This window comes from Salvelinus fontinalis, chromosome 1 (genome assembly GCF_029448725.1).
Source record: "Salvelinus fontinalis isolate EN_2023a chromosome 1, ASM2944872v1, whole genome shotgun sequence".
NCBI lineage: Eukaryota > Metazoa > Chordata > Actinopteri > Salmoniformes > Salmonidae > Salvelinus > Salvelinus fontinalis.
The window spans coordinates 80,098,423-80,120,925 of record NC_074665.1 but is presented as its reverse complement, the minus strand read 5'-3'; the positions used below and the strand labels follow the sequence as shown (position 1 = coordinate 80,120,925).

Genomic DNA, 22,503 nt, shown 5'->3' with positions numbered 1-22,503 from the left:
AAATTACGTTGTTGGAATCACGGCCAAGCGATTGGCTGTCGGAGACAAGGAAGTAGATGTGCGATAGGAGCGACTGATGTGGCAGTCAGAGTGATTGGCCACAATAGTGGAATTTGCTGTTCGCCTTCAAAATAAAGTCCCCCATTGAAACTGATCCAAACGGATACAAATAGTGGAATAATGCCATATTTGGAATAGACAATGCTAAACAAGTTTGGACTGTTGTTACATACCTTACAAATAAATACAATAATTAATTAATTTGACAATGAACTGTCAATGAAAAAAACAGTTATATGTATTAGACTGCATAATTGCAATGGGGGCATACATATATGCACCGTACAGCCTTACCAACTCTTTCCTTACTTAATTTGGAATTGTAATCTTTGGGTGTCACTGAGTAGTAGGCGGATGCCCCATTTCATGAGTGCAAACTTCATAGGTAAGGCTGTACAGTGCATATATGTAGGCCCCAAATGCAATTATCTAATACATCCACAGCAGTGGAGGCTGCTGAGGGGAGGACAGCTTATAATAATGGCTGGAACGGAGCAAATGGAATGGCATCAAACAAGTGTTTGATGTATTTGATACTATTGCATTGATTCTGCTCCAGCCATTGCCATGAGCCCATCCTCCCCAATTAAAGTTTTTTTTTTACTGTTTTTGTCTAATTAATTAATTATTGTAGTTATTTATACAACATACCAACCTTGTTTAGCATTATCTAGTCCAAATATAACATTATTCCACTATTTGTATCCATTCCAATCAGTTTCAATGAGGAACTATTATTTTGAATGCAAACCGCAAATTCCATTATTGTGGCAAATGCTTATTGTGGCTAGCTTCACACAGGTAAGCGCCATGAGGCAGGTTAGGTTGATTCGTCCTACTCCACCACTTGATGTGCGAGGTGGTCGGGTAGCAACGCCAGGCTGTACCTCTGTAAATCTGGACAGCAGGCTTGATGGGGATGGTGAGGATGGGGGCAGGGCCATAGCATAGATATGGAAAGAGGCCTCATCATTGTATCTGTGCCATCTGTACATTAAAAACTGTAATATCTTATGTTGCACCGAGTTGTGGCTGAACGATGACATGAATAACATACAGCTGGCGGGGTTTACGCTGCATTGGCAAGATAGAACAGCTGCCTCTGGTAAGATAAGTGGTGGCGGTCTGTATATATTTGTAAACAATAGCTGGTGCGCGAAATCTAATAGTAAGGAAGTCTCAAGGTTTTGCTCGTGATAAACTGTAGACCACACTATTTACCAAGAGAGTTTTCATCTATATTCTTCATAGCTGTCTATTTACCACCACAAACCGATGCTGGCATTAAGACCGCACTCAATGAGGTGTATACGGCCATAAGCAAACATGAAAATGCTCATCCAGATGTAGCGCTCCTAGTGGCCGGGGACTTTAATGCAGGGAAGCTTAAATCAGTTTTACCTCATTTCTATCAGCATGTTAAATGTGCAACCAGAGGAAGAAAAACCCTAGACCACCTTTACTCCACACACAGAGACGCATACAAAGCTCTCCCTCGCCCCCTATTTGGCAAATCTGACCATAATTCTATCCTCGTGATTCCTGCTTACAAGCAAAAACTAAAGCAGGAACTACCAGTGACTCAGTCAATAAAAAAGTGGTCAGATGATGCAGATGCTAAGCTACAGGACTGATTTGCTAGCACAGACTGGAATCAAATCAAATCAATTGTATTTATATAGCCCTTCTTACATCAGCTGATATCTCAAATGCTGTACAGAAACCCAGCCTAAAACCCCAAACAGCAAGCAATGCAGGTGTAGAAGCACGGTGGCTAGGAATAACTCCCTAGAAAGGCAAGAACCTAGGAAGAAACCTAGAGAGGAACCAGACTATGAGGGGTGGCCAGTCCTCTTCTGCCTGTGCCGGGTTGAGATTATAACAGAACGGCCAAGATGTTCAAATGTTCATAAATGACCAGCATGGTCAAATAATAATAATCACAGTAGTTGTCGAGGGTGCAGCAAGTCAGCACCTCAGGAGTAAATGTCAGTTGGCTTTTCATAGCCAATCATTAAGAGTATCTCTACCGCTCCTGCTGTCTCTAGAGAGTTGAAAACAGCAGGTCTGGGACAGGTAGCAGGTCAGGGTTCCATAGCCACAGGCAGAACAGTTGAAACTGAAGCAGCAGCACGACCAGGTGGACTGGGGACAGAAAGGAGTCATCATGCCAGGTAGTCCTGAGGCATGGTCCTAGGGCTCAGGCCCTCCGAGAGAGAGAAAGAAAGAAAGAGAGAAAGAGAGAATTAGAAAGAGCATACTTAAATTCACACAGGACACCGGATAAGACAGGAGAAGTACTCCAGATATAACAAACTGACCCTAGCCCCCCGACATATAAACTACTGCAGCATAAATATTGGAGGCTGAGACAGGAGGGGTCAGGAGACACTGTGGCCCCATCCGATGACACCCCCGGACAGGGCCAAACAGGAAGGATATAACCCCACCCACTTTGCCAAAGCACAGCCCCCACACCACTAGAGGGATATCTTCAACCACAAACTTACCATCCTGAGACAAGGCCGAGTATAGCCCACAAAGATCTCCGCCACGGCACAACCCAAGGGGGGCGCAACCCAGACAGGAAGATCACGTCAGTGACTCAACCCACTGACGCACACCTCCTAGGGACGGCATGAAAGAGCACCAGTAAGCCAGTGACTCAGCCCCTGTAATAGGGCTAGAGGCAGAGAATTCCAGTGGAGAGAGGGGAACCGGCCAGGCAGAGACAGGAAGGGTGGTTCGTTGCTCCAGAGCCGTTCCGTTCACCTTCACACTCCTGGGCCAGACTACACTCAATCATATGACCCACTGAAGAGATGAGTCTTCAGTAAAGACTTAAAGGTTGAGACCGAGTCTAAGTCTCTCTATTTTATTATTATTTATTTTTTTACCCCCTTTTCCCCCCAATTTCGTGGTATCCAATTGTTAGTAGTTACTATCTTGTCTCATCGCTACAACTCCCATACGGGCTCGGGAGAGACGAAGGTCGAAAGCCATGCGTCGTCCGAAACACAACCCAACCAAGCCGCACTGCTTCTTAACACAGCGCGCATCCAACCCGGAAGCCAGGCGCACCAATGTGTCGGAGGAAACACCGTGCACCTGGCGACCTGGTTAGCGTGCACTGCGCCTGGCCCGCCACAGGAGTCGCTAGTACGCGATGAGACAAGGATAACCCTACCGGCCAAACCCTCCCTAACCCGGACGACGCTAGGCCAATTGTGCATCTCTCACATGGGTAGGCAGACCATTCCATAAAAATGGAGCTCTATAGGAGAAAGCCCTGCCTCCAGCTGTTTGCTTAGAAATTCTAGGGACAATTAGGAGGCCTGCGTCTTGTGACCGTAGCGTACGTGTAGGTATGTACGGCAGGACCAAATCGGAAAGATAGGTAGGAGCAAGCCCATGTAATGCTTTGTAGGTTAGCAGTAAAACCTTGAAATCAGCCATTGCCTTAACAGGAAGCCAGTGTAGGGAGGCTTGCACTGGAGTAATATGATCAAATTTTTGGGTTCTGGTCAGGATTCCAGCAGCCATATTTAGCACTAACTGAAGTTTATTTAGTGCTTTATCCGGGTAGCCGGAAAGTAGAGCATTGCAGTAGTCTAACTTAGAAGTAACAAAAGCATGGATTCATTTTTCTGTATCATTTTTGGACAGAAAGTTTTTGATTTTGCAATGTTACGTAGATGGAAAAAAGCTGTCCTTGAAACAGTCTTGATATGTTCGTCAAAAGAGAGATCAGGGTCCAGAGTAACGCCGAGGTCCTTCACAGTTTTATTTGAGACGACTTTACAATCATCAAGATTAATTGTCAGATTCAACAGAAGATCTCGTTGTTTCTTGGGACCTAGAACAAGCATCTCTGTTTTGTCCGAGATTAAAAGTAGAAAGTTTGCAGCCATCCACTTCCTTATGTCTGAAACACAGGCTTCTAGCGAGGGCAATTTTGGGGCTTCACCATGTTTCATTGAAATGTACAGCTGTGTGTCATCCGCATAGCAGTGGAAGTTAACATTATGTTTTCGAATGACATCCCCAAGAGGTAAAATATATAATGAAAACAATAGTGGTACTAAAATGGAAACTTGAGGAACACCGAAATTTACAAGTGATTTGTCAGAGGACAAACCATTCACAGAGACAAACTGATATCTTTCCGACAGATAAGATCTAAACCAGGCCAGAACTTGTCCGTATAGACCAATTTGGGTTTCCAATCTCTCCAAAAGAATGTGGTGATCGATGGTATCAAAGGCAGCACTAATGTCTAGGAGCACGAGGACAGATGCAGAGCCTCGGTCTGACGCCATTAAAAGGTCATTTACCACCTTCACAAGTGCAGTCTCAGTGCTATGATGGGGTCTAAAACCAGACTGAAGCATTTCGTATACATTGTTTGTCTTCAGGAAGGCAGTGAGTTTTGAGAGGAATGGGAGATTCGATATAGGCCGATAGTTTTTTATATTTTCTGGGTCAAGGTTTGGCTTTTTCAAGAGAGGCTTTATTACTGCCACTTTTAGTGAGTTTGGTACACATCCGGTGGATAGAGAGCCGTTTATTATGTTCAACATAGGAGGGTCAAGCACAGGAAGCAGCTCTTTCAGTAGTTTAGTTGGAATAGGGTCCAGTATGCAGCTTGAAGGTTTAGAGGCCATGATTATTTTCATCATTGTGTCAAGAGATATAGTACTAAAACACTTAAGCGTCTCTTTTGATCCTAGGTCCTGACAGAGTTGTGCAGAATCAGGACAACTGAGCTTTGGAGGAATACGCAGATTTAAAGAGGAGTCCGTAATTTGCTTTCTAATGATCATGATCTTTTCCTCAAAGAAGTTCAGGAATTTATTACTGCTGAAGTGAAAGCCATCCTCACTTGGGGAATGCTGCTTTTTAGTTAGCTTTGCGACAGTATCAAAAATAAATTTCGGATTGTTCTTATTTTCCTCAATTAAGTTGGAAAAATAGGATGATCGAGCAGCAGTGAGGGCTCTTCGATACTGCACGGTACTGTCTTTCCAAGCTAGTCAGAAGACTTCCAGTTTGGTGTGGCGCCATTTCCGTTCCAGTTTTCTGGAAGCTTGCTTCAGAGCTTGGGTATTTTCTGTATACCAGGGAGCTAGTTTCTTATGACAAATGTTTTTAGTTCTTAGGGGTGCAACTGCATCTAGGGTATTGTGCAAGGTTAAATTAAGTTCCTCAGTTAGCTGGTTAACTGATTTTTGTCCTCTGACGTCCTTGGGTAGGCATAGGGAGTCTGGAAGGGCATCAAGGAATCTTTGTGTTGTCTGAAAATTTATAGCACGACTTTTGATGCTCCTTGGTTGGGGTCTGAGTAGATTATTTGTTGCGATTGCAAACGTCATAAAATGGTGGTCCGATAGTCCAGGATTATGAGGAAAAACATTAAGATCCACAACATTTATTCCATGGGACAAAACTAGGTCCAGAGTGTAACTGTGACAGTGAATAGGTCCAAGTCCAAGTGCATCGATGACGTCGTCCCAACAGTGACTGTACGTACATACCCCAACCAGAAGCCATGGATTACAGGCAACATCCGCACTGAGCTAAAAGGTAGAGCTTCCGCTTTCAAGGAGCTGGACTCTAACCCAGAAGCTTATAAGAAATCCCTCTATGCCCCCAAACGAACCATCAAACAGGCATAGCGTCAATACAGGACTAAGATTGAATCGTACTACACCGGCTCCGACGCTCGTTGGATGTGGCAGGGCTTGCAAACTATTACAGACTACAAAGGGAAGCACAGCCCAGAGCTGCCCATTGACACGAGCCTACCAGATTAGCTAAATTACTAATTTGCTCGCTTCCAGGCAAGCAACACTAAAGCATGCATGAGAGCATCAGCTGTTCCGGACGACTGTGTGATCACGCTCTCCATAGCCGATGTGAGTAAGACCTTTAAACAGGTCAACATTTACAAGGCCGCAGGGCCAGATGGATTACCAGGATGTGTACTCCGAGCATGCGCTGACAAACTGGCAAGTGTCTTCACTGACATTTTCAACCTGTCCCTGACTGAATCTGTAAAACAAACATGTTTCAAGCAGACCACCATAGTCCCTGTGCCCAAGAACACTAAGGTAATCTGCCTAAATGACTACCAACCCGTAGCACTCACATCTATAGCCATGAAGTGCTTTGAAAGGCTGGTCATGGTTTACATCAACACCATTATCCCAGAAAACCTAGACCCACTCCAATTTGCATACGGCCTCAACTGATCCACAGATGATGCAATCTCTATTGTACTCCACACTGCCCTTTCCCACCTGGACAAAAGGAAAACCTATGTGAGAATGCTATTCATTGACTACAGCTCAGCGTTCAACATCACTAAGCTAAGGACCCTGGTACTAAACACCTCCCTCTGCAACTGGATCCTGGTGGGCCGCCCCCAGGTGGTAACAACACATCTGCCACACTGATCCTGAACACGGGGGCCCCTCGGGTGCATGCTCAGTCCCCTCCTGTACTCCCTGTTCACTCATGACTGCATGGTCAGGCACGACTCCAACACCATCATTAAGTTTGCAGACGACACAACAGTGGTAGGCCTGATCACCGACAACGATGAGACAGCTTATAGGGAGGAGGTCAGAGACCTGGCCGTGTGGTCTCTCAACGTGATCAAGACAAAGGAGATGATTGTGGACTACAGGAAAAGGAGCACCGAGCACGCCCCCATTCTCATCGACGGGGCTGTAGTGGAGCAGGTTGAGAGCTTGAAGTTCCTTGGCGTCCACATCTCCAACAAACTATCATGGTCCAGTCACATCAAGACAGTCGTGAAGAGGTCACGACAAAGCCTATTCCTCCTCAGGAGACTAAAAAGATTTGGCATGGGTCCTCAGATCCTCAAAAAGTTCTACAGCTGCACCATCGAGAGCATCCTGACTGGTTGCATCACCTCCTGGTATGGCAGCTGCTCGGCCTCCTTGGCCACACTACAGAGGGTATTGTGTATGGTACATCACTGGGGCCAAGCTTCCTGCCATCCAGGACCTCTATACCAGGCGGTGTTGGTTGTCACTTTAACTCTACCTACATTCACATATTACCTCAATTACCTCGACTAACCTGTGCCCCCGCACACATTTTTACTTATCTGTTTTTTACTTAACACTTATTTTTCTTAAAACTGCATTGTTGGTTATTAAGGGCTTGTAAGTAAGCATTTCACTGTAAGGTCAACGTTGTATTCGGTGCATATAACAATGGCGGTGTTCTATTCTGGTTAGAGCCAGTTTGCACTGTTCTGTGAAGGAAGTAGTACACAGCGTTGTACGAGATCTTCAGTTTCTTAGCATTTATCACATGGAATAGCCTTCATTTCTCAGAACAAGAATAGACTGACGAGTTTCAGAAGAAAGTGCTTTATTTCTGGCCATTTTGAGCCTGTAATCGAATCCACAAATGCTGATGCTTCAGATACTCAACTAGTCTCAAGAAGGCCAGTTTTATTGCTTCTTTAATCAGAACAACACTTTTCAGCTGTGCTAACATAATTGCAAAGAGGTTTTCTAATGATCAATTAGCCTTTTAAAATAATCAACTTGGATTAGCTAACACAACGTGCCATTGGAACACAGGAGTGATGGTTGCTGATAATGGGCCTCTGTACGCCTATGTAGATATTCCATTAAAAAATCTGCCATTTCCAGCTACAATAGTCATTTACAACATTAACAATGTCAACACTGTATTTCTGATCAATTTAATGTTATTTTAATGGATGAAAAATATGCTTTTCTTTCACAAACAAGGACATTTCTAAGTGACCCCAAACTTTTGAATGGTAGTGTATATATATGTATACCAATCGTATTATAGAATAATAGTAGAATAATAGTGAAGACATCAAAACTAGGAAATAAAACATATGGAATCATATAGTTACCAATTTCTTTTTCAACAAATCAAACTATAGTTTTGATTTTAGATTCTTCAATGTAGCCACCCTTTGCCTTGATGACAGCTTTGCACACTCTTGGAATTCTCTCAACCAGCTTCATGATGTAGTCACCTGAAATGCATTTCAATGAACAGGTGTGCATAGTTAAAAGTTAATTTTGGGAATTTCTTTCCTTCTTAATGCGCTTGAGCCAACCACTTGTGTTGTGAAGGTAGGGGTGGTATACAAAAGATAGCCTTATTTAGTAAAAGACCAAGTCCATATTACGGCAAGAACAGCTCAAATAATCAAAGAGAAACGACAGTCCATCATTACTTTAAGGCATGAAGATCAGTAAATATGGAAAATGCATAGTATAGAAATGCAGTAAATGAACCTTGGCTACAGCCCTGCCTATGATATTATACTAAACAGAAATATAAACGCAACATGCAACATTTTCAAAGGTTTTATTGAGTTACAGTTCATATAAGGATATCAGCCAATTTAAATAAATAAATTAGGCCCTAATTTATGGATTTCACGAGATGTGGGAATACAGATAGGCATCTGTTGGTCACATATACCTTAAAAAATTAAGTTAGGGGCGTGGATCAGAAAACCAGTCAGTGTCTAGATTGACCACCATTTACCTCATGCAGCACAACACATCTCCTTTTCATAGAGTTGATCAGGCTGTTTGTTGATTGTGGCCTGTGGAATGTTGTCCCACTCTTCTTCAATGGCTGTGCGAAGTTGATGGATATTGTCAAGAAATGGAACACGCTGTTGTACATGTCCATCCTGAGCATCCCAAAAGTGCTCATTGGGTGATATGTCTGGTGAGTATGCAGGCCATGAAATAAGACCAAATTCTTATTTAAAATGACGGCCTACCCCGGCCAAACCCTCCCCTAACCTGAATGATGCTGGGCCAATTGTGCACCGACATATGGTACTCCAGACCACGGCCGGTTGTGATCCAGCCCGGGATCGAAGCAAGGATCAAACCAGGGTCTGTAGTGATGCCTCTAGCACTGAGATGCAGTGCCTTATACCTCTGGACCACTTGGGAACCACAAATGGGGCATGGGGCCGTGCATTATCATGCTGAAACATGAGGTGATTGTGGCAGATGAATGGCACGACAATGGGCCTCAGGATCTCGTCCCGGTATCTCTGTGCATTCAAATTGCCATTGATAAAATACCATAACCCCACCGCCACCATGGGGCACTCTGCTCACAATGTTGACATCAGCAAAACGCTCATCCACACAACGCCATACACGTGGTCTGCGGTTGTGAGCATGGTTGGACGTACTACCAAATTCTCTAAGATGACATTGGAGGCGGCTTATGGAATAGAAATTAACTTTAAATTATCTGGCAACAGCTCTGGTGGACATTCTTGCAGTCAGCATGCCAATTGCATGCTCCATCATCACTTTAGACATCTGTGGCAGTGTTGTGTGGCAAAATGCACATTTTAGATTGGCCTTTTATTTTCCCCAGCACAAGGTGCATCTGTGTAATGATCATGCTGTTGAATCAGCTTCTCAATATGCCACACCTGTCAGGTGGATGGATTATCTTTGGCAAAGGAGAAATGCTAACTAACAAGAATGTAAACAAATTTGTGCACAAAGTTTGAGAGTAATAAGCTTTTTGTGCCTATGGAACATTTCTGGGATCTTTTATTTCAGCTCATGAAACATGGGACCAACACTTTACATGTTGAGTTTATATTTGTTCATATTTCAGTGTAGTTAATTCACATAAAGATGTATCCCAGTAAGCAAAATTACGTTGAGATTTGGATCTGGTACGCTCCGGCCAAAACTTGTTTGGGGCGAAGCTCATTAGAATAATACCCAGCATGCTTTGCAAGTGTTTGTTTTTACATAAAAAAAATGGTCACTGTCACGTTCTGACCATAGTTCTTTTGTGTTTTCGTTGTTTTAGTGTTGGTCAGGACGTGAGCTGAGTGGGCATTCTATGTTGTGTGTCTAGTTTTCCCGTTTCTATGTTTGGCCTAATATAGTTCTCAATCAGAGGCAGGTGTTAGTCATTGTCTCTGATTGGGAACCATATTTAGGTAGCCTGTTTTGTGTTGGGTTTTGTGGGTGGTTGTCTTCTGTCTTTGTGTCTATGCACCAGATAGGACTGTTCCGGTTTTTCACATTTGTTGTTTTTGTATTTTGTAGTGTTCACGTTTTTTGTCGTTATTAAACATGATGAACACTAACCACGCTGCGCTTTGGTCCGATCCCTGCTACACCTCCTCCTCAGACGAAGAGGAGGAAATCTGCCGTTACAGTCACTTACCAGACGCTCTTATCCACACCAACTGACAGTCAGTGCATTGAACTAAGGTAGATAAACAACAACATCATATACTGAATAGATACTTATCTCTCCTCCCTAACAACGGGAGTCATGGTCCACAAAGCGGCATAGCGGGCTGTCTAGCTCCCACCTATGCTTTCTTTGGATTGGTGGATACATCTCATTATTTGAATACTATTTGAACATTTGATGAGGGTTGTTGACGTCAACCGCCTGTATTCAAGGAAGAGATGCTATGCTACTAGCCTCGTACCATGAATAGACATATTCATCTCGAGACAAGTCAAATCAAATCAAATCAAATTGTATTTGTCACATGCCCCGAATACAACAGGTGTAGACCTTACAGTGAAATGCTTACTTACAAGACCTTAACCAACAATGCAGTTTTAAGAAAATAACAAAAAAAGTTAAAGATCAGAATAACAAATGATTAATTAAAGAGCAGCAGTAAATAACAATAGCAGGGCTATATACAGGGGGTACCGGTATAGAGTCAATGTGCGGGGGCACCGGTGTTGAGCTAATTGGGGAAATATGTACATGTGGGTAGAGTTATTAAAGTGACTATGTGTAGATAATAACAGAGAGTAGCAGCAGCGTAGAAGAGGTGGGAGGGGAGGGGGGGGGCTGCGCAATGCAAATATTCTGGGTAGCCATTTGATTAGCTGTTCAGGAGTCTTATGGCTTGGGGGTAGAAGCTATTTAGGAGCCTCATGGACCTACAGTTGGTACTCCGGTACCGCTTGCTGTGCGGTAACAGAGAGAACAGTCTATGACTTGGGTGGCTGGAGTCTTTGACAATTTTTAGGGCCTTTCTCTGACACCGCCTGGTATAGAGATCCTGAATGGCAGGAAGCTTGGTCCCGGTGATGTACTGGGCCATACACACTACCCTCCGTAGGGCCTGCGGTCGGAGACCGAGCAGCTGCGATACCAGGCAGTAATGCAACCCGTCAGGATGCTCTCGATGGTGCAGCTGTAAAACATTTTGAGGCTCTGAGGACCAATGCCAAATCTTTTCAGTCTCCTGAGGGGGAATAGGTTTTGTAGTGCCCTCTACACAACTGTCTTGGTGTGCTTGGACCATGTTAGTTTGTTGGTGACGTGGACGCCAAAGAACTTGAAGCTTTCAACCTGCTCCACTACAGTCCTGTCGATGAGAATGGGGGCGTGCTCGGTCCACCTTTTCGTGTAGTCCACAATCATCTCCTTTGTCTTGATCACATTGAGGGAGAGTTTGTTGTCCTTGCACCACACGGTCAGGTCTCTGATCTCCTCCCTATAGGCTGTCTCGTCATTGTCGGTGATCATCTGCAAACTTAATGATGGTGTTGGAGCCGTGCCAGGCCGTGCAGTCATGAGTGAACAGGGAGTACAGGAGGGGACTGAGCACGCACCCTTGAGGGGCCCCCGTGTTGAGGATCAGCGTGGTGGATGTGTTGTTACCTACCCTTACCACCTGGGGGCGGCCCGTCAGGAAGTCCAGGATCCAGTTACAGAGGAGTAGTCCTTAGCTTACTGATGAGCTTTGAGGGCACTATGGTGTTGTACGCTGAGCTTTAGTCAATAAATAGCATTCTCACATAGGTGTTCCTTTTGTCCAGGTGTGAAATGGCAGTGCGGCGTGCAATAAAGATTGCATCATCTGTGGATCTGTTGGTGCGGTTTGCAAATTGGAGTGGGTCTAGGGTTTCTGGGATAATGGTGTTGATGTGAGCCATGACCAGCCTTTCAAAGCATTTCATTGCTACAGACGTGAGTGCTACGGGTCGGTAGTCATTTAGGCAGATTACCTTAGTGTTCTTGGGCACAGGGACTATGGTGGTCTGCTTGAAACATGTTGGTATTACAGACAGGGAGAGGTTGAAAATGTTAGTGGAGACACATGCCAGATGGTACACGTCCTGGTAATCCATCTGGCCCTGTTTAAAGGTCTTACTCACATTGGCTGCGGAGAGCGTGATCACACAGTCGTCCGGCTCAGCTGATGCTCTCATGCATGTTTCAATGTTACTTGCCCGGTTGCAAGCATAAAAGTTATTTAGCTAGTCAGGTAGGCTTGTGTCACTGAGTAGCTCTCGGCTGTGCTTCCCTTTGTAGTCTGTAATAGTTTGTAGGCCCTGCCACATCCGATGAGTGTCAGAGCCGGTGTAGTATGATTCAATCTTAGTCCTGTATTGATGCTTGGCCTGTTTGATGTTTCGTCGGAGGGCATAGCGGGATTTCTTAGAAGCTTCCGGGTTAGAGTCCCGCTCCTTGAAAGCATCAGCTCTACCCTTTAGCTGAGTGCGAATGTTGCCTGTAATCCATGGCTTCTGGTTGGGTACGAAGTCCTTGATGCACTTGTAAATGCACTGATAAAGCCAGTTACTGATGCGGTGTACTCCTCAAAGCCATTGGAAGAATCCCGGAACATATTCCAGTCTGTGCTAGCAAAACAGTGCTGTAGTTTAACATCTGCTTCATCTGACCACTTTTTTATAGACCGAGTCACTGGTGCGTCCTGCTTTAATTTGCTTGTAAGCAGGAATCAGGAGGATAGAATTATAGTCAGATTTGCCAAATGGGGGGCAAGGGAGAGCTTTGTATGCGTCTCTGTGTGTGGAGTAAAGGTGGTCTAGAATTGTTTTCCCTCTGGTGCATATTTTACATGCTGATAGAAATGAGGTAAAACTGATTTAAGTTTCCCTGCATTAAAGTCCCCGGCCACTAGGAGCGCCGCGTCTGGATGAGCGTTTTCCTGTTTGCTTATAGCTGTATACAGCTCATTGAGTGTGGTTTTAGTGCCAGCATCGGTCTGTGGTGGTATGTAGACAGCTACTAAAAATACAGATGAAAACTCTCTAGGTAGATAGTGTGGTCTACAGCTTATGATGAGATACTCTAACTCAGGCAAGCAAAACCTCAAGACTTCCTTAGATATCGTGCACCAGCTGTTGTATACATAAATGCGTAGGCTCCCGCCCCGTGTCTTACCAGAGGCTGCTGTTCTGTCGTGCCGATAGATTGTATAACCCACCAGCTGTATGTTCTTAATGTTGTTGTTCAGCCACGACTCGGTGAAACATAAGATATTACAGTTTTCAATGTCCCGTTGGTGGGATAAACATGCTTTCCGTTCGTCCCATTTATTTTCCAGCGATTGAACATTAGCTAGCAGGATGGAAGGCATGGGAGATTAGCCACTCATCTCCTGATCCTCACAAGGCACCCTGATCTCTTTCCGCGAAATATGTGTTTCCTTCTCCAGCGAATAACGGGGATCTAGGCCTGGTCAGGTATCAGTATTATATCCCTCCTGTCCGACTCATTAAAGAAAAACTTTTCATCCAGTTTGCGGTGAGCAAATGCAGTTCTGATGTCCAGAAGCTCTTTTCGGTCATAAGAGACGATAGCAGCAACATTATGTACAAAACAAGTTATTGTTGGTTAAGAGCCAATAAGACGGCAACCTTCCCCTCCGACGCAATCATTAGAAGAATTACTCCGATATAAAGTGTTTTTTCTCAAAGTTGTGGGGATGTCATGTGTCCTACTTATATCAGTAAACCCGTAACAACTTAAGCATCATGAATCTTCTATTCAATTAAATAAACCTCACGAAGCAAATAAGCCATACATTTTAGGTTTTGGTTAAATTAGACACTCATTGACCGCCATACAAAAAGTCCTTACTTGGTGGGCGAAAAAAATGAAAAACATCACCTGCTGGAGGGAGCTATATTTTGGGCTTCTCTCTTTACCTGTTCCTCTCTGGCTAAATCTGCCGGGTTATCTGATGGAAGCAGCTAGCGTTTGATCATGTGCAACTATGTCAACGATTTAAATTGGCTGATGCACATGTAGCGTGGTTCGTTCTGCGTTGTGTAATTCTTAATTAAGACGCTGACACAACTGATGGTCTGCTCGTTGAAATCTTTTTATTTGCCCTGCACACGAAGAGACAACACACACGTTACCCTTGGTGCAGTCACAGCTCTCCGGCACCTTGCTAGCCGAGGGTCAGGCAAAAGAGCGCCAAAAGGAATTAACAGGTGCTGCGTGCACACACTCGCTGCACAACAGCATATACAAGTAAAACTATACAGAACATAATTCTGACAAAATAAAAGACATACCTGCACACAAAGAGACAACACACACGTTACCCTTGGTGCAGTCACAGCTCTCCTGCACCTGCGCGAGCACATGGACACTCACTCAACCACTGTCACAAGTACTCAGAAGTTACAACAGATACCCCAGTCAGTGAGCTCTGTGAAACTTGTTAACATAAATTCCTACACTGTCCACACTATAACAAACGTATGGTTGCAAAACAGTACATTGTATAACCTTATGACGGTTTTATATTAAACAGTTTCGGAGCCAAGGACAACATACCTTGTCAGGCAAAAGGGTCAGGCAAAAGAGAACGATAAAATGGTATGGGAATACAGATAACCCGCGATGGGCCAAACCAAAATATACAAAACTTTTACAATCACTTGTATGTACAATATTGGTATGAAAAAGTGTTTGTACACCAAATAAAAACATTAGCTATGCAGCTGTAATTAAATAAAAAAAATACACTGAATTATTATTATTATTATTATCAGATTATTAACATCCCCTCTTGACCTGGCCTATTTGAATTGGTCCTTGTGTGCAATTTGGTGCATAATCTAGGGGAACAACATCACACTGCTACACACATTTTGAGAAGGAGACAGAGTTCAAACGTAAACTTTTTCTAATGTTCGCAAATATGTCCCCGTTCAGTTTTAGTCTTTGTCTCCATTACACAGAACCTTCAGTGACGACAAGGGAAACCACTGAAACAAAACCCACAAAGAAAACAACTGCAGATACATTTAAACACATTATTTTATTATAGGTAGTGAGGTATTGGAAGTCAGGAAATAAATACAGGGGTGTTGATAAAGAATCTGCTTACATTCATTCAGTGATAATTTAAAATATATATATTATATATACCTTTCCAAGTTACAATATGTGCAATACATTAAAGTGCATTACCCCCCAAAAAATGGAAACGTAAACTTTTCAGAAAGCCACTTCTAAGTTTTGTTCTGATTGTATGGTTGTTCTTGAGTAAACGTTGTGTCCTGGTCGTTCTTAAGGAGGGCTCGGCTCAGCTGTTACAGGGTGAAGCTGATCCTAGACCTGTACCTAGGGGTAACGTCGCCACAGAGCCAACTCAGCTAGTTAGCGCTTGGAAAGCTGGTCAGCCAACCAGTCCAGTCCCTCCAACAGACCTGAACCCTGGGTCGCACAGGTAGCCTGGACAAACCACTGAGGAGAGAGGACAAACATTCAGTCATTAAAACAGTCAGTCATTAACAGGTAGCCTGGACAAACCACTGAGGAGAGAGGACAAACATTCAGTCATTAAAACAGTTAGTCATTAACAGGTAGCCTGGACAAACCACTGAGGAGAGAGGACAAAAAGTCCGTCATTAACAGGTAGCCTGGACAAACCACTGAGGAGAGAGGACAAAAAGTCTGTCATTAACAGGTAGCCTGGACAACACTGAGGAGAGAGGACAAAAAGTCTGTCATTAACAGGTAGCCTGGACAAACCACTGAGATGACAAACAACCAGAGTGCATTATTTAGCAAATCTAGGCAGGGAATCTATCCGAGGCGCGTTGTAGAGTTTGACATTTAAAAGGATACATCAGGATTTTGGGAATGACGCCCAGAATCAGATGAACTCAGTTTTTCACAATTCCTGACATTTAATCCTAGTTAAAATTCCATGTTATAGGTCAGTTAGGATCACCACTTTATTTTAAGAATGTGAAATGTCAGAATAATATTAGAGAATGATTTATTTCAGCTTTTATTTCTTTCATCACATTCCCAGTGGGTCAGAAGTTTACATACACTCAAATACTATTAGGTAGCATTGTCTTTAAAGTGTTTCACTTGGGTCAAACGTTTTGGGTAGCCTTCCACAAGCTTCCCACAATAAGTTGGGTGAATTTTGGCCCATTCCTCCTGACAGAGCTGGTGTAACTGAGTCAGGTTTGTAGGCCTCCTTGCTCGCACACGCTTTTTCAGTTCTGCCTACACATTTTCTATAGGATTGAGGTCAGGGCTTTGTGATGGGTACTTCAATACCTTGACTTTGTTGTCCTTAAGCCATTTTGCCACAACTTTGGAAGTGTGCTTGGGGTCATTGTCCATTTGGAAGACCCATTTGTGACCAAGCTTTAACTTCCTGACTGATGTCTTGAGATCCTTCCTGACTGATGGCGACCCCATCTTGGGTTCGTGCTGTAGGGGAAATCTTTGTGGGCTATACTCAGCCTTGTCTCAGGATGGTAAGTTGGTGGTTGAAGTTATCCCTCTAGTGGTGTGGGGGCTGTGCTTTGGCAAAGTGGGTGGGGTTATATCCTGCCTGTTTGGCCCTGTCCGGAGGTATCGTCGGACGGGGCCACAGTGTCTCCCGACCCCTCCTGTCTCAGCCTCCAGTATTTATGCTGCAGTAGTTTATGTGTCGGGGGCTAGGGTCAGTCTGTTATATCTGGAGTATTTCTCCTGTCTTATCCGGTGTCCTGTGTGAATTTAAGTATGCTCTCTCTAATTCTGTCTCTCTCTTTTTCTCTCTTTCTTCCTTTCTCTCTCTCGGAGGGCCTGAGCCCTAGGGCCATGCCTCAGGACTACCTGGCCTGATGACTCCTTGCTGTCCCCAGTCCACCTGGTCATGCTGCTGCTTCAGTTTCAACTGTTCTGCCCTCAGCTATGGAACCCTAACCTTTTCCCGGACGTGCTACCTGTCCCAGACCTGCTGTTTTCAACTCTCTAGAGATAGCAGGAGCGGTAGAGATACTCTGAATGGTCGGCTATGAAAAGCCAACTGACATTTAGTCCTGAGGTGCTGACTTGCTGCACCCTCGACAACCACTGTGATTATTATTATTTGACCCTGCTGGTCATCTATGAACATTTGAACAGCTTGGCTATGTTTTGCTATAATCTCCACCCGGCACAGCCAGAAGAGGACTGGCCACCCCTCATAGCCTGGTTCCTCTCTAGGTTTCTTCCTAGGTTTTGGCCTTTCTAGGGAGTTTTTCCTAGCCACTGTGCTTCTACACCTGCATTGCTTGCTGTTTGGGGTTTTAGGCTGGGTTTCTGTACAGCACTTTGTGACATCTGTTGATGTAAGAAGGGCTTGATAAATACATTTGATTGATTTATTGAGATGTTGCTTCAATATTTCCACATAGTTTCCCTTCCTCATGATGCCATGTATTTTGTGAGGTGCACCAGTCCCTCCTGCAGCAAAGCACCCCCACAACATGATGCTGCCACTCCTGTGCTTCACGGTTGGGATGGTGTTCTTTGGCTTGCAAGCCTCCCCCTTTTTCCTCCAAACATAACGATTGTCATTATGGCCAAACAGTTCTATTTTTGTTTCATCAGACCAGAGGACATTTCTCCAAAAAGCACGACCTTTGTCCCCATGTGCAGTTGCAAACTGTAGTCTGGCTTTTTTATGGCGGTTTTGGAGCAGTGGCTTCTTCCTTGCTGAGCAGCCTTTCAGGTTATGTCGATATAGGACTCTTACTAACTTTAACTGTGGATATAGATACATTTGTACCTGTTTCCTCCAGCATCTTCACAAGGCCAGAACATCTTGGCCATGTTCTGTTATAATCTCCACCCGGCACAGCCAGAAGAGGACTGGCCACCCCTCATAGCCTGGTTCCTCTCTAGGTTTCTTCCTAGGTTTTGGCCTTTCTAGGGAGTTTTTCCTAGCCACCGTGCTTCTACACCTGCATTGCTTGCTGTTTGGGGTTTTAGGCTGGGTTTCTGTACAGCACTTCGAGATATTAGCTGATGTACGAAGGGCTATATAAAATAAACTTGATTTGATTTGATGATTTGATTTGCTGTTGTTCTGGGATTGATTTGCACTTTTCGCACCGAAGTACGTTCATCTCTAGGAGACAGAACGCGTCTCCTCCTGAGCGTTATGACGGCTGCGTGGTCCCATGGTGTTTATACTTGCGGACTATTGTTTGTACAGATGAATATGGTACCTTCAGGCGTTTGGGAATTGCTCCCAAGGACGAACCAGACTTGTTGAGGTCTACAAATTGTTTTCTGAGGTCTTGGCTGATTTCTGACACACTGGAATTGTGATACAGTGAATTATATGTTAAATAATCTGTCTGTAAACAATTGTTGTTAAAATTACTTGTGACATGCAAAAAGTAGATGTCCTAACTGACTTGTCAAAACTATGGTATGTCAACAAGAAATTTGTGGAGTGGTTGAAAAACGAGTTTTAATGACTCCAACCTAAGTGTATGTAAACTTCCAACTTCAACTGTATGTGTCTGCATGCAGTTTGAAGAAAGTTGCTCATTAGCATTAGCGCAATTGCTAACTAGTGTTAGCACAATGACTGAAAGTCTATGGTAACTGCTAGCATGGTGTCACGCCCTGACCTTAGTTATCTATGTTTTCTTTATTATTTTGGTTAGGTCAGGGTGTGACGAGGGTGGGTATGCTTGTTTTTTATTGTCTAGGGTTTTTTGTATGTCTAGGGGTGTTTGTAAGTCTAGGCATATGTATTTCTATGGTGGCCTGAATTGGTTCCCAATCAGAGGCAGCTGTTTGTTGTTGTCTCTGATTGGGGATCATATTTAGGTTGCCATTTTCCCTTTTGGTTTTGTGGGTTCTTGATCTATGTTTAGTTGCCTGTCTGCACTATCCATATTAACTTCACGGTTCGTTTTGTTATTTTGTTTGTTTTGTTCAGTGTTCGTTCTCTAATAAAGAAGAATGTACGTTTACCACGCTGCGCCTTGGTCTCCTCCCTACGACGGCCGTGACGCATGGTAACAGCTAGCATGCTAGAAGATACCATAGACGTCCAGTCATTGCGCTAATGCTAGTTAGAATTGGCTCGCGAAACCTTAGAGGTTCTAGATGGTCATACTTACAGGAGTATTCAGTTGAAGTTTCCTCAGTCCCAGTTTATTTGTGATGTCACTGACAGACATGGCGTTGGGAAGGTCCTGTTTGTTGGCGAACACCAGCAGAACTACATCTCTCAACTGGTCCTCTTCAAGCTGTGGGTCAACAGCAAAGAACACAGGGAATCAGAACAGCCACAGTACTGACTGAGTTATTACACTTTTCTCTGTAATGTTGCATCGTGTGTGGAGGATCAATAACACAGAACACAGGGAATCAGAACAGTCACATTAAACAGGTAAACACTCTCTCCTATCTCTATTAGAACAGTCATATGACTGTATTATTACATTCCTCGTAGGGAATCAGAAAGATCCCATTATACTGTTACTAAGCTCCTCTCCGGTGGCCAAGAGCAAACTTAAGAGTTGCTATAGGAAAGTGTGGAAAGATTAATGGAAGGACAGATGACTCACCATGTTCTGCAGTTCCTCTGAAGCATCATTTATCCTCTCAGGATCGTTGCTGTCTACCACAAATATAAGACCCTGGATGAAGACATTGGAACACAGACGCATTCTTTTAAGGAATGAGGAAAATTGGAATTGGAATTTGAGTTCATTTTCTGAATTGACTGGATTTGAAATGGATCCCATAGTTAAGGCTGTTAGGGTAAGAATACCTGAGTGTTTAAGTGAGGCTGTTAGGGTTAGTTGAGGTTTATTTGGGTTAGGCTTAGTTGAGGCTCTTAGGCTTAACTGAGGCTGTTGGGGTTAGGTGAGGCTGTTAGGGTTAGATAAGACTGCTAGGGTTAGTTGAGGCTGTCAGAGTTAGTTGAGGCTGTGAGGGTTAGTTGAGGCTGTTAGGGTTAGTTGAGGATGTTCAGGTTAGTTGAGAGTGTTAGGGTTTGTATTACCTGAGTGTTCTGGTAGTAATGCTTCCACAGAGGTCTGATGACGTGCTGACCACCTACATCCCACACCGTGAAGCTGATGTTCTTGTACTCAACCGTCTCCACATTGAACCCTATGGTGATCAGCACAAAAGACATTCAGCTATGCTCTGTCTAGCAGTCCTGGGTCAAATACATATGAGAAGCAAAAGTTGTCAATCATTGGATATAGCCTATATATCAATCAATGCTTACCAATAGTGGGGATAGTAGTGACAACTTCTCCAAGTTTTAGTTTGTACAGGACTGTGGTCTTCCCTGCAGCATCTAACCCAACTGTAGGAACAATATGGATCATTTTAAAACCTAAGTAATATGAATAATATGCATATAATATAGGCCTATGTAAAATCAATCAAAAAAAGTAAATGTTATAACACATTGTAACAAATACATTGTAACATTGTACAAACATTGCAACATTGTAATAATAACACAATGACATTAACAACATTGGAAATAAGTCTTACCCATCAGAATTCTCATCTGTTTTTTCTCGAAGAAACGAGAGAAGAGTTGCGAAACCATAACACCCATTATTGCTGAAAAAATATGTTTAGCTTTTTCAAATAATCCGAAAGGAATGAAATCTGCAGCAGCCTATCTCGCGCTTCAAACAATTCTGCAGGGGTAGACAGCAGCACACACTGATTTATACGATTGGTTTGCATTGCGCTGCTTATATAGTCTACTCAGCCACATGTGTAACGGGACACCAACACAGAGCACTGTCATTTCAGGCTGGTCACACAGGTACAACAGTCAACTGACTGCGACGATTCCTCTCTACACGTTTCATCCACGTCACTTTCACTTTGTTGACCTCTGAATACAGGATGTTGTAATGTTTCTCATGTGTAGAGATAGAATCTGATTGGTCTACAAGGCTGCTATTCATTCTCTGTTAACTAAATGTTGTCTGAAGAGAAACCGATGTCACACGAAGCAACCTGTACGCAAATGTTGTTGCTGGCAACAGAGTTGAGTCAATTTCAATCGCGTTTGAATTGCTTCGTGTATCTGCAAAGTTCCTTGAGATCATGGTACTTGCTACTTACCTCTGCAACAGGAATTGCTTCCAGGTAGCTTCGTGTGTGTGACGTCGCCTCCAAAGAGAAAGAGGTCTACTCCTGTGTGTGTGTGTGTGTGTGTGTGTGTTAGTTAGTGCGTGAATTTCTCAATGCTCTCTATTCAAGCAAATCAACAGAGAAAGAAGCTGTGATGAAATAAAGACAAACCATTTAGTATCTAGATCCTAGTGTCCTGTTTATTCACATAACAAATACTTTTTCGAAATCTAAAGGCACAGCCCAGATTGGTGCCAGTGTTTTAAGTAGTATTATTTTCAAGTTTTCATAGCAATCGGTAATCTGCATTTTTGGATGCCGATTATGGCCGATTACATTGCATTCCACGAGGAAACTGCGTGGCAGGCTGACCACCTGTTACGCGAGTGCAGCAAGGAGCCAAGGTAAATTGCTAGCTAGCATTAAACTTATCTTATAAAAAACAATCAATCTTCACATAATCACTAGTTAACTACACATGGTTGATGATATTACTAGGTTAACAAGCTTGTCCTGCCTGCGTTGCATATAATCAATGAGGTGTCTGTTAATTTATCATCGAATCACAGCCTGCTTCGCCAAACGGGGATGATTTAACAAAAGCGCATTCGCGAAAAAAGCACAATCGTTGCACGAATGTACCTAACCATAAACATCAATGCCTTTCTTAAAATCAATCCAAAGAAGTATATATTTTTAAACCTGCATAATTAGTTAAAGTAAATTTATGTTAGCAGGAAATATTCTCTTGCGTTCATTGCACTCAGAGTCAGGGTATATGCAACACTTTGGGCCGCCTGGCTCGTTGCAAACTAATTTGCCAGAATTTTACATAACTATGACATAACATTGAAGGTTGTGCAATGTAACAACAATATTTAGACTTATGGATGCCACCCGTTCGATAAAATACGGAACGGTTCCATATTTCACTGAAAGAATAAACGTTTTGTTTTCTAAATGGTCGTTTCTGGATTTGACCATATTAATGACCAAAGGCTTGTATTTCTGTGTTTATTATATTATAATTAAGTCTATAATTTGATATTTGATAGAGCAGTCTGACTGACCGGTGGTAGGCATTCATTCAAACTTTACTGCGTTTGCCAGCAGCTCTTAGCAATGCTTGAATCACAGCGCTGTTTATGACTTCAAGCCAATCAACTCCTGAAATTAGTCTGGCAATACTAAAGTGCCTATTAGAACATACAATAG

At 43.4% G+C, this 22,503-nt stretch overlaps 1 protein-coding gene across 2 annotated transcripts; it reads right to left on the bottom strand.

Annotated features, from left to right (window-relative positions):
- Window positions 1–14,232: 14,232 nt before the first annotated feature.
- On the bottom strand, window positions 14,233–21,264 carry LOC129862716 (ADP-ribosylation factor 4-like). Of its 2 annotated transcripts, none has more exons than XM_055934621.1 (6): window positions 20,692–21,264; window positions 20,417–20,497; window positions 20,186–20,295; window positions 19,746–19,817; window positions 19,296–19,424; window positions 14,233–15,630 (listed from the first exon to the last, which is right to left on the bottom strand). In XM_055934621.1, exons 1-6 carry the CDS (start codon window positions 20,756–20,758, stop codon window positions 15,544–15,546), a joined length of 546 nt encoding a protein of 181 aa, XP_055790596.1. In that variant the 5' UTR covers window positions 20,759–21,264; the 3' UTR covers window positions 14,233–15,543. The 2 variants fall into 2 exon arrangements, with proteins under 2 accessions (XP_055790596.1, XP_055790603.1); XM_055934628.1 differs by having other exon boundaries at window positions 14,233–15,920; window positions 20,692–21,263.
- Between the last annotated feature and the right edge of the window lie 1,239 nt (window positions 21,265–22,503).